The following is a 16,566-nucleotide window of genomic DNA, read 5'->3' as shown; positions in this document are numbered from 1 at the left end:
GAAAAGTTTCCTGTATATCTTTGGTGTTAGAGGTGGAATGTTGGGCTACTTTGAGTTTTTATGTACTGGTTTGTCTTTGTAGCTGAATAAGATACATTGAGATGAAATTGTCGTTTCTTTAGGAGCCTGAACAGCACGCAGGGTGAGATCAGGGTTGGACCAAGTCACCAGGTTAGTCCATGAAACCCTCTGGCATAATGTGGAACTCTGATGTCCTGGTGTGAACGCCTAACAAACCTACTGCACTACTGGATGTCCGCTAGAAGGACAACGTTTGTGTTTTGCATCTCAATAAATCACAGTGGGAAAATATCAGAGTTGCAGACCGCTTGTATCATCTTTAATCTCGCACCTGAAAAAGGTGGATGTGCATATTTTTGTATTATTGCTTACTACAATATAACTAACCCTAACCATCAGAAAACTAATGATCCACCTATGTCACCTCTATCACTGTTCTACTCTAACTTTGTTTTCCTACTTCTGTGTGTGTGTCTGTGTGTGTGTGTGTGTGTCTGTGTGTGTCTGTCTGTGTGTCTGTGTGTGTGTGTCTGTGTGTGTGTGTGTCTGTGTGTGTCTGTGTGTCTGTGTGTGTGTGTGTCTGTGTCTGTGTGTGTGTGTGTGTGTGTGTGATGCAGGCGAAGCTCCCAGAGCTGCAGCCACGCCCAGCGCCCGGCGTGCAGACGCAAACGCAAACGGAGAACGAGGAGCTGGTGTGGACGCCAGGCGTCAACGACTGTGACCTACTTATGTACCTCAGAGCTGCCAGGTTAGTGTCTGCACTCATGACCTATATCGCTGCAACTTAGCTAAACTATTAAACTCAATGTCTCTCAGTGTTGCATAACACTGGGGTTGACGACAAGGTCAGTTCTTATGGTCGCTAACTTGTGTGCATAGCATTCGGAAGCCTTCTTTAGTAGCTCCATGAGAATGTTCGGGAGGTGTGGCTGCCGTTAAAATAGCCTAGTTGATCATTATCACTACCTAGGACTGCTCCCATCCCAGCTACCTCAATGGGAGCATTCCTCATGCTGTCAAAACTGTTTTATCATCATCCTGGCTGTAGTCATTCTCATGTATTGTGCCTCTCCTCTCTCCTCTCTGCTGTTTGAAGGAGCATGGCAGCGTTTGCAGGGATGTGCGACGGTGGCTCCACGGAGGACGGGTGTTTAGCAGCTTCTCGTGACGACACGACCCTTAACGCGTTAAACATGGTGAGCAGGAAATATGGAAATGGAAATGAAAAAAATCCTTCCAAGTTGTCTGTGAAGTTACAGGCAAGTGTCTTTCTCTCAGTTACATGCAAGTGTCTTTCTCTCAGTTACATGCAAGTGTCTTTCTCTCAGTTACATGCAAGTGTCTTTCTCTCAGTTACATGCAAGTGTCTTTCTCTCAGTTACATGCAAGTGTCTTTCTCTCAGTTACATGCAAGTGTCTTTCTCTCAGTTACATGCGAGCCATTATGATGCAGCAAAAGCTCTGCAGCGTCTGGTGAAGAAGCCCGTCCCCAAGCTGATAGAGAAGTGCTGGTCGGAGGACGATGTGGTGAGGCTCCCCTGGCTCCACACACACATTTCTGTCTGTTTGTGATTTAGGGACTAAGAAATGTGGGCAAAGCTTTCATTAGTGGAACGAAATAAAACACACTGCATGACATTGAACACACATGTATTTGGGGAACTGATCATTGATAGTAATTTTATTGTGCTCTACACTTGTTTCAATCAACAGAAACGGTTTATCAAAGGCTTGAGACAGTATGGCAAGAATTTCTTTAGGATTCGTAAAGAGCTTCTGCCCAACAAGAAAACGGTAAAGGAAACATCTGTTTACATGATATGTCTTAAAATGTCTTGAAATGTCTTCAATAGCTCTGGATATTTTAGCTCTTTGGATATTTCATGCTAGACATTACTCTACACTCTTACACTTCTGTATCTTCATCAGAATCTGCGCTCATTATAGCCGTCCCTTTTAAACTGCCATGTGTTCTATTGGCAGGGTGAGCTGATCACGTTCTACTACCACTGGAAGAAGACGCCGGAGGCTGCAGGTACCCGGCCCTACCGGCAGCACCGCAGGCAGCCGTCCTCCCGCAAGGCCAAGACCCGCTCCACTGCAGCGCCTGTGAACGCCCCCTCCCGGTCCCAGTCCAGTGAGTAATGTACAGAGAGGCCCAGAGTGTAAAGGCCTGTGTACTTCCCTTCCATTGAGTCGTTAAGATCGGATTTGTCCTCCGTTCCCACCAAGAGGGTCACCATGCAGATAAATGTTTAGATATCAGAAACTAACCTTTCATAGACGAGACAGAAACAGCTGTTGTCTCAATCTTAGTCAATCTCTCTCCTCCGCAGTGGACATGAGCTCAGCCAGTGAGGATGACCTGGACAGTGAGGACAGTGAGCAGGACATGAAGGGCTATGTCTGTGGTCATTGTGCAACCACCAGTGAGTAAAACTCTCCCTGTACGTCTACACTGCTTTTACAGAACAATTTCAAAGATCATTTAGCGTCAGTAACTCACACAAGTGGTTCTTTCAGCCTCTAAGGATTGGCATCACGGTGGTAGAGACAACATTCTACTATGCACAACCTGCCGCGTCTACTATAATAAGCATGGCCGCCTGCCGCCAGCCCAGAAGCCTGCGGACCCGCCCTTCAAGCCTGCAGACCCGCCCTTCAAGCCTGCAGACCCGCCCTTCAAACCTGCAGACCCGCCCTTCAAACCTGCAGACCCGCCCTTCAAACCTGCAGACCCGCCCTTCAAACCTGCAGACCCGCCCTTCAAACCTGCAGACCCGCCCTTCAAACCTGCAGACCCGCCCTTCATGTTCAAGCCTGTCAGAGAGGAGGAGGAGGAGCAGGGCAAGCACGGCATGAGGACGCGACGCAGCCGGGCGCCGGTAAGTCTGACCCTAACCCACCTGTAAGCCTGAGACATCTAACCCTAACCCTCTTATTATCTATCTCTACATTTACTAGCTCTGTTAGTCATGCCATGGAGTGTGTAACCAAATGTGTTTGGTTTGAATACTTACCCTAAGTTTACCTGTGTCCAGTTGTCCTCTCTAAGAAGTGGCCACAAGAGGCTCACAGGTTCTCCCACCAGTGAGGACCAGCAGTCCAGCAGCCACCCCTCCCCCAGCGGAGCCAGCTCCACGTCCAACGCTTCTAACGCTTCCAGAACTTCTGGTTCAGACAGCAAGACTGACTCCATAAAGAAGCCCAGCAAGGTACAGTCACACACTGAAATAACACACTTATAAATAACACACTTATAAATAACACACTTATAAATAACACACTTATAAATAACACACTTAAATAACACACTTATAAATAACACATTTATAAATAACACATTTTTAAATAACACATGAGATTGGACCATACACTTTTCATCTTGGCTAATCGATTATGGTACACTGAATTTACTTTAAGTCAACTTTTGTGTTTTGAGGCACATTTATATCAAACAATAAAATTGTCGTCCAAATTGTTGACTTGTAGTGAAGACCAGCGTCCTCTGTATCAGTGGAACTATAACTGTAATATAATATAACTGTAATATAATATAACTGTAGATTAATGATGTTATATATATGTATAACTGTAATATAATATAACTGTAGTTATAACTAATGATTAATGATGTTCCGCCTCAGAAGATAAAGGAGGAGGCGTTACCAAAGAGCACCAAGCGTGTTGGGGAGAGTCCAGCTCAGACGCCGGAGGAGGCGGAGAGAACAGCAACTAAGAGGCCCAAGACACAGGTGAGACCCTAACCCTCCCTAACCCTACCCCTGACCCTAACCCTCCCTAACCCTAACCCTAACCTTAACCCAAGACACAGGTGAGACCCTCACCCTAACGACAGCAGGAGGGGCTGAGAAAGAGCCGGAACTAAATAGTCTGAAAGAGATCAGTCCAAACTGTGAGACAGGCCTTTGTGCACCATTTGGTCCCGCCCCGTCCCGCCCCGCCCCCCCATCATAAACATGATCCCCAGCTGAGTGTGTATGTTGTCCCTCCAGGAGCAGCTGAGTGTGTATGTTGTCCCTCCAGGAGCAGCTGAGTGTGTATGTTGTCCCTGACCTCTGACCTCTGACCTCCCTCCAGGAGCAGCCGGAGTCGCGGTCGGAGGTGGAGGAGGAGAGCTCAGACAGCCGCAGCGCCAACGACGACGGCAGCAGCGACACCAAAGACATCGACCAGGACAACCGCAGCTCCTCCCCCAGCATCCCCAGCCCGCGCCAGGGCAACGAGAGCGACTCCGACTCTTCGGCCCAACAGAACGTCGTCCCAGCGGAGCCCCCGGCGCCTCCGGCTGTCCTGAAGGACACGCCCACCCTGCAGACGCTCCCCCCACAGGCCCCCGCCCCCACCCCCGCCGCCTCCCCCCAGCCCCGGCAAAGCACTTCGCCTGCAGAATCTGCTCATGGTCCCCCCTCCCCGCCAGAGCCCCCCCAGCCAGCCTCTGTTCCAGCTCCTGGCTATCAGACGGGTCCACACAGCCGAGCTCAACCTCCTCCTCAGCCTCTCTCTGTCTCCTCGCCGCTGCCTCCCGCCTTCCCTTCATCTCCTGCGTTTCAGACTCCCTCTCCTGCTGGCTTCCTCCCCTCCCAGCCTCCGCCTCCCCACGGCCCTTCGCCTCAGGCTACCCAGCGACCCTCTCACTTCTCCAGGGAGCCCCAGTTCTCCCAAACCCCCATTTCTGGGACCCAAATCAAACCTCCCCCAACCACACCCATCCCACTATCGCACAAGCAGCCACCCCACCTCTCTGCTCCCCCATTCCCCCAGATGCCTTCCAACCTCCCCCCACCCCCAGCACTGAAGCCCCTCAACGCCTTGCCCAACCAGCACCCTCCTGGTGCTCCTCCACCCCCCCTCCAGCTCATGCCCCAGTCTCTGCCCATGCAGCCTCTCCCCCCGCAGCCTCCTGTGCTCACGCATCTGCAGGCGCTCCCTGGCAGGATGGGCCACCCCTCCCTCCCCTCCACTGCCGCCCTGCACCCTGTCCCCTCTGCTTCTCCATCTACCCTTGGTCCTGTCCCTGGTCTCCAGCCCTCCTTCCCCTCTCTCCACCTGCACCCTGCCCCCGCCACCCCTACAGGAGGATCACATGTTCAGATTAAAGAGGAGCCGCTAGATGAGTCTGAGGAGGCTGAGAGCCCCCCCCCTCCACCAAGGAGCCCCTCGCCAGAGCCCTCTGTCGTCAACATCGCCAGCCACGCCAGCCAGTCAGCACGGTATGTAGTATGACATCACAGGTCCTGTAGTATGACATCACAGGTCCTGTAGTATGACATCATAGGTCCTGTAGTATGACATCATAGGTCCTGTAGTATGACATCACAGGGCCTGTAGTATGACATCACAGGGCCTGTAGTATGACATCACAGGTCCTGTAGTATGACATCATAGGTCCTGTAGTATGACATCATAGGTCCTGTAGTATGACATCACAGGGCCTGTAGTATGACATCACAGGTCCTGTAGTATGACATCATAGGTCCTGTAGTATGACATCATAGGTCCTGTAGTCTGGGCTTTCCTTACCAAGTTTATTGTGGACATAGTGTCATTTGATGCCTCATGTGTCTCTTAATTAATTTGCTGTGGTCACCGTGACAACTTGTATTTTGTATTTGTACATATTGAACATGGTTGTGTCATTGGAAAGTTTTGAAAAGATTTGGATGTTTCATTTTAGGTTTATGAAACACCTGGACCGCGGCTACAACTCCTGCTCCAGAACAGACCTGTACTTCACGCCCCTGGCTGCCTCTAAGCTGGCCAAGAAGAGAGAGGAGGCGGTGGAGAAGAACAGGAGAGAGGCGGAGCACAGCGCCAGGCAGGAGCGCGAGAGGGAGAAGGACCGGGAGCGAGAGAGGGAGAGGGAGCGAGAGAGGGAGGCAGACAAAAATGCTGTGCGTATTCTGTGCTATTCCTTAGTCATCTGTTATGTATCAAACCTATTACAGTCATATAAACCAGCTGTATGTCTCTGTCCTGTTGTTACAGAGAGCGTCCAGCTCGTCCCATGACAGCCGTATGAGTGATTCTCAGATGTCCAGCCAGGTCCACATGCTGCCCCCCACCACCACGGCTGCAGTGCCCCCTTACATCGGACCTGACACACCTGCGCTCCGCACGCTCAGCGAGTACGCCCGCCCCCACGTCATGTCCCCCAGCAACCGCAACCACCCCTTCTTTGTGTCCCTGAGCCCCGGGGACCCCCTGCTGGCCTATCACATGCCCGGCCTGTACGCCGCTGACCCCGGCATGCGTGAGCGTGAGCACAGGAACATGCGGGAGCGGGAGCTCCGCGAGAGGATGAAGCCCGGCTTTGAGTGCAAGCCTCCGGAGATGGAGACCCTCCATCCCTCTGCCAACCCCATGGAACACTTTGCCCGACACGGAGCTCTGGCGCTGCCCCACATAGCCGGGCCGCCACACCCCTTCGCCCAGTTCCACCCGGGTCTGAACCACCTGGAGAGAGAGAGGCTGGGCCTGGCCGGGCCCCAGCTGCGCCCAGAGCTGAGCTACGCAGAGCGTCTGACCGCAGAGAGGCTCCATGCTGAGAGGATGGCCTCTGTGGCCAACGACCCCGCCGCCAGGCTGCAGATGCTGAATGTGACGCCTCACCACCACCAGCACTCCCACATCCACTCCCACCTGCACCTGCACCAACAAGACCCACTCAACCAAGGTAACCCTCTAACCCTAACTAGTCTGACTCCTTCTACCTGCTGAGCTTCTCATAGGCATGTGCATCACTATTCCTCATACTGAGTGATGGTGTTTATGTGTGAGTGTTTCAGTGTGTTTATGTGTGGGTGTTTCAGTGTGTTTATGTGTGGGTGTTTCAGTGTGTTTATGTGTGGGTGTTTCAGTGTGTTTATGTGTGGGTGTTTCAGTGTGTTTATGTGTGAGTGTGTTTATGTGTGGGTGTTTCAGTGTGTTTATGTGTGAGTGTTTCAGTGTGTTTATGTGTGGGTGTTTCAGTGTGTTTGTGTGTGTGTTTCAGTGTGTTTATGTGTGGGTGTTTCAGTGTGTTTATGTGTGAGTGTTTCAGTGTGTTTATGTGTGGGTGTTTCAGTGTGTTTATGTGTGAGTGTTTCAGTGTGTTTATGTGTGGGTGTTTCAGTGTGTTTATGTGTGAGTGTGTTTATGTGTGGGTGTTTCAGTGTGTTTATGTGTGGGTGTTTCAGTGTGTTTATGTGTGGGTGTTTCAGTGTGTTTACGACGTGTTGGTGTTTCAGTGTGTTCACGTGTTGGTGTTTCAGTGTGTTTATGTATGGGTGTTCCAGGTTCGAGCCCTCACCCTCTGGACCCTCTAGCCAACGGCCCTCGTCTGGCGCGGTTCCCCTTCCCTACGGGCCCCATCCCCAACCCTCTGCTCAACGACCTGCCCCATGACCACGACATGCTGCGCCACCCTCTGTTTGGTGAGTTTAACCCTTTACTCTCCATGGGACGTTGAACAACTTCAATCAGTCTGGATTTACAGTAAATATGTTTGTCCGATTGTTTTGGTCTATTTAAGAGAAATCCTAATATTATGTGTAGCTGGCTTTAATGCCCACTTGAACACATTACACCAATCCTGAGATCCCTGCACTGGCTACCAGTCTCTCAGAGAATTGAATTCAAAATCCTCCTAATTACATACAAATCACAAAGTGGTCTTGGACCAAAATACATATCAGATCTCCTCCCACCCTATATTCCCGCAAGGTCCCTAAGGTCAGCTGAGACAAATCAGCTACTAATTCCAAGAGTAAAAACAAAACCCAGTGCAGCAGCTTTCAGTCACGCTGCTGCATGCTCCTGGAACAAACTCCCTGAAGAAATCAAACAGGCCCAAACCCTTAAAATATTTAAATCTAAGCTAAAAACCTTCATGTTTTGCACCAGTTATGATTAAACACAAACACTTCTATCAATGTCTTTTATCCATTAACTATTGTCTTATTAAATGTTTTATCTATTTACTTCTTATATTTGCTTTTATTCATTGTAATTTAAATGTTCTTACTATGCTGCTCTCTCTGTATTTTTAAATAATGTATGTAAAGCACTTTGAACTGCCCCTGTTGTATGAAATGTGCTGTACAAATAAACTTGCCTTGCCTTAGTATTCTGCTGTCTTCCTGCTGTTCCAGGCGCGTACCCCAGAGAGCTGCAGGGCGCCATCCCCCAGATGTCTGCGGCCCACCAGCTGCAGGCCATGCACGCGCAGTCTGCAGAGCTGCAGAGGATGGCCATGGAGCAGCAGTGGCTGCAGGCGCAGGGCCACCACCACCTCCACCCCCTGCCTGGCCAGGAGGACTACTATAGGTGAGGTGATTATACCTGAGAACACACAACTAAACTGATGTTTACCTGACCAGAATGTAGCCTGAAGCTGCCCTCTGCCTAAAGCTGCCCTCTGCCTAAAGCTGCCCTTCACCAGTGGGAGTTGGCTAGCTCACCACTTGTGCTAGACTGCTTGTAAAAGTAACCCAGACAGTTAGGGATGGGAATTGAGAACCGCTAACAAGTTGTTTGATCCATCAGAATCGTCCGCCTCCAAGGATATTGGTTTCCCTTAATCGGTGCCGGCATGTTTTTCTGACAGTTGCGCGTCCCCTACCCACCCAAATATCCTTGGTCAAAATAATAAACAGACCAACAGTTTAACAAAAAGTCACAAGTGCGTCTGAAATGGTAACAAAGAACCCCGTCCCTTCACAGTAACAACAGACCCGCTGGTCTCAGGACCTCGAAGCTGCTACTTCTGCTGCTTCTCTTTCAGCGATTGAAATGCGTTAAAAACGTTAACACATTTTCTTTTTCTGTAATTAAGGCGTTAAAGTCCCAGCCCTAATTATGATGTTACTCTTCCAATGAATGAGTAACATATATATTATCTATATATTATTTATTTTTATTTTTTAATTTATTTTTATTGTTATTTTGTGTTTTTTTACTCTCTAAGTAGCTAGCTATCTTAGATATGACAGAGAGACAGTATTGCACATGAGAGATATGATAACCACTTACCCCAAACCAGAAGTTTTACACTGGGACTCGCTGCTCTCTCCAGACACTGACCCAACAGTAGGACGACTGGGGCGGCCCAGAGGGCGCAGAGCCGCTGTCCAGGTGAGGCTGAAACGGCGCGATAACAAAACCCAGCTCCCCAGCGTTCTACTAGCCAACGTTCAATCACTGGACAACAAGCTGTGCAAGCTAAGAGCAAGGATGTCCTACCAACGAGAGACAAGCTAAGAGCATGGATGTCCTCCCAACGAGAGACAAGCTAAGAGCAGGGATGTCCTACCAACGAGAGACAAGCTAAGAGCAAGGATGTCCTCCCAACGAGAGACAAGCTAAGAGCAAGGATGTCCTCCCAACGAGAGACAAGCTAAGAGCAAGGATGTCCTACCAACGAGAGACAAGCTAAGAGCAAGGATGTCCTACCAACGAGAGACAAGCTAAGAGCAAGGATGTCCTACCAACGAGAGACAAGCTAAGAGCAAGGATGTCCTACCAACGAGAGACAAGCTAAGAGCAAGGATGTCCTCCCAACGAGAGACAAGCTAAGAGCATGGATGTCCTCCCAACGAGAGACAAGCTAAGAGCAAGGATGTCCTCCCAACGAGAGACAAGCTAAGAGCAAGGATGTCCTACCAACGAGAGACAAGCTAAGAGCAAGGATGTCCTCCCAACGAGAGACAAGCTAAGAGCAAGGATGTCCTACCAACGAGAGACAAGCTAAGAGCAAGGATGTCCTACCAACGAGAGACAAGCTAACTGGACTTTCCGGGAAGAGCAAAGAGACAGACAGCAGACAATCAACATCCTCCTGGACCAGACAGGCATCCCAGGCTGGGTGCTCAAACTGTACAGCTTGCTGGCGTGTTCACGCACATACTCAATCTCTGTTCATTTCCGAAGTGAGCAAATGCTGTGAGAAGCTGGTCAAGAGCTGGTCTGTGACTCGCTATCACCGGAACTGGACCCCCACCAATCGGCAAAACAGATCCACCGACAACGCCACACCCACTTGGACAAGAGAACTCCTATGTGAGGATGCTGTTCGTAGACTCCTATGAGACAGGAATTCATAATTCTTAGCGCATTTCCCCCTGTTGAGCTGTATACCGGCACTTATTAAAGTGAAGTGCTCTTATGACACTTAACTCCTCCTACTGTCGCCGCTCGTTCCTGGTCTGTTGTGTGTAGTGGAGAACGTATCCTACCCGTTCCATACCAAACTTTTCTAATGCGTGCCGTGCCGAGCCGTACCAGTCTGGTCAATGGAAAAGCTCCAATAGAGGGTCAGCAGTTCTAAGTTCCTCGGCGTCCATATCTCTGATGACCTCACTTGGAACATGCATACCAAACATCATCTCTGATGACCTCACTTGGAACATGCATACCAAACAGGCCCAGCAGCGCCTCTTTCACCTGGCAGTTGAAGAAGTTTGGCATGGGGTGGAAGACCCTGCAACCTTCTACAGAGGCACAACCTTCTACAGAGGCACAACCTTCTACAGAGGCACAACCGAGAGGATACTGACTGGCTGCATCACTGCCTGCACTACAGAGGGTGCTGCGGCGAGAGGCGAGGCCTCTTCTGGAGCCTCAGGGCCAAACCTCAGAGGCTAACCAGCAGCTGCTTCCCCCAGGCGATCAGGCCCATGAACAAGCCCACTGTAGACATTGACTATCTTCCCCAAGCACACCCCATGTATACAGACTATCTTAACCTTAACAAGCACACCCCATGTATACAGACTATCTTAACCTTAACAAGCACACCCCATGTATACTGACTATCTTAACCTTAACAAGCACACCCCATGTATACAGACTATCTTAACCTTAACAAGCACACCCCATGTATACAGACTATCTTAACCTTAACAAGCACACCCCATGTATACAGACTATCTTAACCTTAACAAGCACACCCCATGTATACAGACTATCTTAACCTTAACAAGCACACCCCATGTATACTGACTATCTTAACCTTAACAAGCACACCCCATGTATACAGACTATCTTAACCTTAACAAGCACACCCCATGTATACAGACTATCTTAACCTTAACAAGCACACCCCATGTATACAGACTATCTTAACCTTAACAAGCACACCCCATGTATACAGACTATCTTAACCTTAACAAGCTCATCCCATGTATACAGACTATCTTAACCTTAACAAGCACACCCCATGTATACAGACTATCTTAACCTTAACAAGCTCATCCCATGTATACAGACTATCTTAACCTTAACAAGCACACCCCATGTATACAGACTATCTTCCCCAAGCTCATCCCATGTATACGGACTATGGAAACCTTAAACTCACAGCCACTTTACTACTGAACTTTCTATTATCACTAGTGTATCCTGTCTTACCTGTACTATTGTCACTTTATCTTGGATTATGCTTGAGTTATTGTTGCCTTATGTCTTTGTGCTGCAATGTCAGGAACCGAAGCCTAAGAATGTTACTCTCTTACACTCGTGTGTAATGTGACTGAATGATGCTGCTGGCTGCACTGTAGGACAGACGTCAGTCTTCACATGATCTTGTTTTAGCCACACTGTCTAAATTCTACAGAAGAATTGTTTCTTTGATGTGCCAGTTAAATTGTATATTTGGTTCAAGCTTCCTTTTTGAAAAGGAGTATTGTAATTTATTCAAATGTTACTAGGCATACATGCCTATTTTTCTAAAGAAGAATTGTTTATTTTATCAGTCAGTTTTAGATGTTTTCCAAGTTATATCGTTTTAACAAAAGGAGCATTGTAATTCATTTAACTTGTTGAAATGTTATTAGGCAGATATTCTGCACTGTAACCCTAACCCTGACACTCAAGAGATGATAAAACAGCTACTATTTTTTTTCCACACAGAAATCGATAAAGAATCAGATCGATAAGCAGAATCAATAATGGCATCGTTTTCGATAACATCTTATCAATTCCCATCCCTAAAGATAGTTTTGCTAAGGGACTGCCCTTAACCGTTAGTTTAGAGGTAACACATCCTGTCAGACTACGGGCAGCTAGGAAGATGCATACTGCACTCAGGAAACCTGCTATGCCCCCCCAAACCCTAACCCTATAAACCTAAACCTTTCAGTGTTGTTGATAAACTGTCTCCTAAAGGTTACTTTTACTACATGCAATACCATGTTTCCACATTGTTTACTCAGTATGGTGGAAGAGCCAATTCCCACTTCTGGCGCTTCTCCATTGACCAGATCGGGACGGCAGCATTTGTATCTTACCCGTACCGTACGTTCAGAAACGCTTCTCCATTACACACAACAGACCTGGAGCGAGCCGGGACTGTAGGAGTAAAGCGTCATATGTTAATATGTTTGGGCTACAGGCAGTCAAATACTAGGCGAACGTGTGTATGTGTGTGTGTAAGACACAAATAAACTTGGTGTTATGCATTTCAAGTGGCATCTTTGTAATCAAGACGACGTAGACACCATGTAAATCTAGTATACATCCGGGTATTTCTCGCGTACACAACTTTCACATACTGCAGCGTCACAGAGTAGCAGGGATTCGCTCTGACTCAGGAGCGGTAGCTAACGATAGCTAACGTCAGTACGGTACCACGGCCGGTAGCTAACGTCAGTACGGTACCACGGCCGGTAGCTAACGTCAGTACGGTACCACGGCCGGTAGCTAACGTCAGTACGGTACCACGGCCGGTAGCTAACATCAGTACGGTACCACGGCCGGTAGCTAACGTCAGTACGGTACCACGGCCGGTAGCTAACGTCAGTACGGTACCACGGCCGGTAGCTAACGTCAGTACGGTACCACGGCCGGTAGCTAACGTCAGTACGGTACCACGGCCGGTAGCTAACGTCAGTACGGTACCACGGCCGGTAGCTAACGTCAGTACGGTACCACGGCCGGTAGCTAACATCAGTACGGTACCACGGCCGGTAGCTAACGTCAGTACGGTACCACGGCCGGTAGCTAACGTCAGTACGGTACCACGGCCGGTAGCTAACGTCAGTACGGTACCACGGCCGGTAGCTAACATCAGTACGGTACCACGGCCGGTAGCTAACGTCAGTACGGTACCACGGCCGGTAGCTAACGTCAGTACGGTACCACGGCCGGTAGCTAACGTCAGTACGGTACCACGGCCGGTAGCTAACATCAGTACGGTACCACGGCCGGTAGCTAACGTCAGTACGGTACCACGGCCGGTAGCTAACGTCAGTACGGTACCACGGCCGGTAGCTAACATCAGTACGGTACCACGGCCGGTAGCTAACATCAGTACGGTACCACGGCCGGTAGCTAACGTCAGTACGGTACCACGGCCGGTAGCTAACATCAGTACGGTACCACGGCCGGTAGCTAACATCAGTACGGTACCACGGCCGGTAGCTAACATCAGTACGGTACCACGGCCGGTAGCTAACATCAGTACGGTACCACGGCCGGTAGCTAACATCAGTACGGTACCACGGCCGGTAGCTAACGTCAGTACGGTACCACGGCCGGTAGCTAACGTCAGTACGGTACCACGGCCGGTAGCTAACGTCAGTACGGTACCACGGCCGGTAGCTAACGTCAGTACGGTACCACGGCCGGTAGCTAACGTCAGTACGGTACCACGGCCGGTAGCTAACGTCAGTACGGTACCACGGCCGGTAGCTAACGTCAGTACGGTACCACGGCCGGTAGCTAACGTCAGTACGGTACCACGGCCGGTAGCTAACATCAGTACGGTACCACGGCCGGTAGCTAACATCAGTACGGTACCACGGCCGGTAGCTAACATCAGTACGGTACCACGGCCGGTAGCTAACATCAGTACGGTACCACGGCCGGTAGCTAACGTCAGTACGGTACCACGGCCGGTAGCTAACATCAGTACGGTACCACGGCCGGTAGCTAACGTCAGTACGGTACCACGGCCGGTAGCTAACATCAGTACGGTACCACGGCCGGTAGCTAACATCAGTACGGTACCACGGCCGGTAGCTAACGTCAGTACGGTACCACGGCCGGTAGCTAACATCAGTACAGTACCACGGCCGGTAGCTAACGTCAGTACGGTACCACGGCCGGTAGCTAACGTCAGTACGGTACCACGGCCGGTAGCTAACGTCAGTACGGTACCACGGCCGGTAGCTAACGTCAGTACGGTACCACGGCCGGTAGCTAACATCAGTACGGTACCACGGCCGGTAGCTAACGTCAGTACGGTACCACGGCCGGTAGCTAACGTCAGTACGGTACCACGGCCGGTAGCTAACGTCAGTACGGTACCACGGCCGGTAGCTAACGTCAGTACGGTACCACGGCCGGTAGCTAACGTCAGTACGGTACCACGGCCGGTAGCTAACGTCAGTACGGTACCACGGCCGGTAGCTAACGTCAGTACGGTACCACGGCCGGTAGCTAACGTCAGTACGGTACCACGGCCGGTAGCTAACGTCAGTACGGTACCACGGCCGGTAGCTAACGTCAGTACGGTACCACGGCCGGTAGCTAACGTCAGTACGGTACCACGGCCGGTAGCTAACGTCAGTACGGTACCACGGCCGGTAGCTAACGTCAGTACGGTACCACGGCCGGTAGCTAACGTCAGTACGGTACCACGGCCGGTAGCTAACGTCAGTACGGTACCACGGCCGGTAGCTAACGTCAGTACGGTACCACGGCCGGTAGCTAACGTCAGTACGGTACCACGGCCGGTAGCTAACGTCAGTACGGTACCACGGCCGGTAGCTAACGTCAGTACGGTACCACGGCCGGTAGCTAACGTCAGTACGGTACCACGGCCGGTAGCTAACGTCAGTACGGTACCACGGCCGGTACGGCCCAGCTGGCAGTGGAGAAGCAGAACAAAGCGGGAGCACCGGGTTCTGGTACGGGACGTAGTGGAGGAGGTTCTGGTACGGGACGTAGTGGAGGAGGTTCTGGTACGGGACGTAGTGGAGGAGGTTCTGGTACGGGACGTAGAGGAGGAGGTTCTGGTACGGGACGTAGTGGAGGAGGTTCTGGTACGGGGCGTAGTGGAGGAGGTTCTGGTACGGGACGTAGTGGAGGAGGTTCTGGTACGGGGCGTAGTGGAGGAGGTTCTGGTACGGGGCGTAGTGGAGGAGGTTCTGGTACGGGACGTAGTGGAGGAGGTTCTGGTACGTAGTGGAGGAGGTTCTGGTACGGGGCGTAGTGGAGGAGGTTCTGGTACGGGACGTAGTGGAGGAGGTTCTGGTACGGGACGGGAGTGGAGAAGGTTCTGGTACGGGACGTAGTGGAGGAGGTTCTGGTACGGGACGTAGTGGAGGAGGTTCTGGTACGGGACGGGAGTGGAGGAGGTTCTGGTACGGGACGTAGTGGAGGAGGTTCTGGTACGGGACGGGAGTGGAGGAGGTTCTGGTACGGGACGTAGTGGAGGAGGTTCTGGTACGGGACGTAGTGGAGGAGGTTCTGGTACGGGACGTAGTGGAGGAGGTTCTGGTACGGGACGTAGTGGAGAAGCGCCATGTCAGAGGGCAGCTTTAAGAAAAAAATACTATTTTGATGAGCATAACTTATAATTATTATTATTATTATTGATGAAAAGAAATAACTTGACAGTGTTTGATCAGAATGATAGTATCTTGTTTTTGTTCAACAGCCGTCTGAAAAAAGAAGGTGACAAGCCATCGTGAGACACTAGACGCCTGAGGAGGATATGGTCGTGAGAATACCTGAGAAATAAATACTGTCGACTTTTGGCATTATAAGAGAACTAATCTTAGTGTATCTTTTTTATTTGTTTTAATATAATTCAAAAAAGAATCTTTGTGGATCTCCTATGTTTGTTTGTCAGCACTAAGGGATGGTTCACCCAAAAGCAAAGTTTTATCAGACATTTTTATACTTTGAAAGTGACGCTGTGTCTGTAGCGGGATGTAACATATGGCTCACAGGTTTTTAAAAGGGGCGAACTATGATTTTGAGGTGAACTGCCCTTTTATATTCTAAGCAATCTAACGGATCTCCTTGTACAGAATGGCATTTTACTAAGATGTTTGGATGATTGACTGTAATAACCTTGCATGACTGTTTCCCTTCTGTTTCCTTCACATTAGAGTAGTGACATGTTTATTTGTGTTTAGACAGAGTAGAAAAAAGCATAGTAGAGATCAATTGTATTCTAAGAATATTTGTCTAAAACCCTAAAGTTTTATATTTCAAGATATGTTTTCACAATTTAACCTAAGCTCTGACACAGTATACATTTTTGAGATTGTAAATAATATATGTTCAATATTATATATTATTAACTATGATTATTATTAATATTAGGTGTGAATTCTTGACTTGCAAGCTGGCACAATTAAGTTAAATTATTTACCTATACAGTATACAGCGTTATAAAGTGAGATGGTCAATTGCAGAATCACTTTGTCACCACAGACAGAAAATGGTGTTGATCAGTGGATCCAGATAGTACCATGGTTTTGTTGAGACAGAACAGAAAGAAAATAATTAATCTTGGCATCCCTATTGAAAAAA

At 49.5% G+C, this 16,566-nt stretch overlaps 1 protein-coding gene across 1 annotated transcript; it reads left to right on the top strand.

Annotated features, from left to right (window-relative positions):
* The first annotated feature begins 35 nt into the window (after positions 1-35).
* rereb (arginine-glutamic acid dipeptide (RE) repeats b) lies at positions 36-16,566 on the top strand. Its single transcript, XM_080545591.1, is given in 16 exon segments — positions 36-171; positions 639-769; positions 1,118-1,217; positions 1,450-1,548; positions 1,735-1,815; positions 2,005-2,158; positions 2,358-2,450; positions 2,545-2,906; positions 3,063-3,236; positions 3,669-3,776; positions 4,123-5,255; positions 5,720-5,987; positions 5,989-6,718; positions 7,320-7,457; positions 8,175-8,349; positions 15,683-16,566. Coding segments are annotated over 15 exon segments (3,669 nt in total). The 5' UTR covers positions 36-171; positions 639-749; the 3' UTR covers positions 15,717-16,566.

The sequence above is a fragment of the Nansenia antarctica genome, assembly GCF_963989245.1.
Source record: "Nansenia antarctica genome assembly, chromosome: 15".
Classification (NCBI taxonomy): Eukaryota; Metazoa; Chordata; class Actinopteri; order Argentiniformes; family Microstomatidae; genus Nansenia; species Nansenia antarctica.
This window is presented reverse-complemented; position numbering and strand designations above follow the sequence as displayed.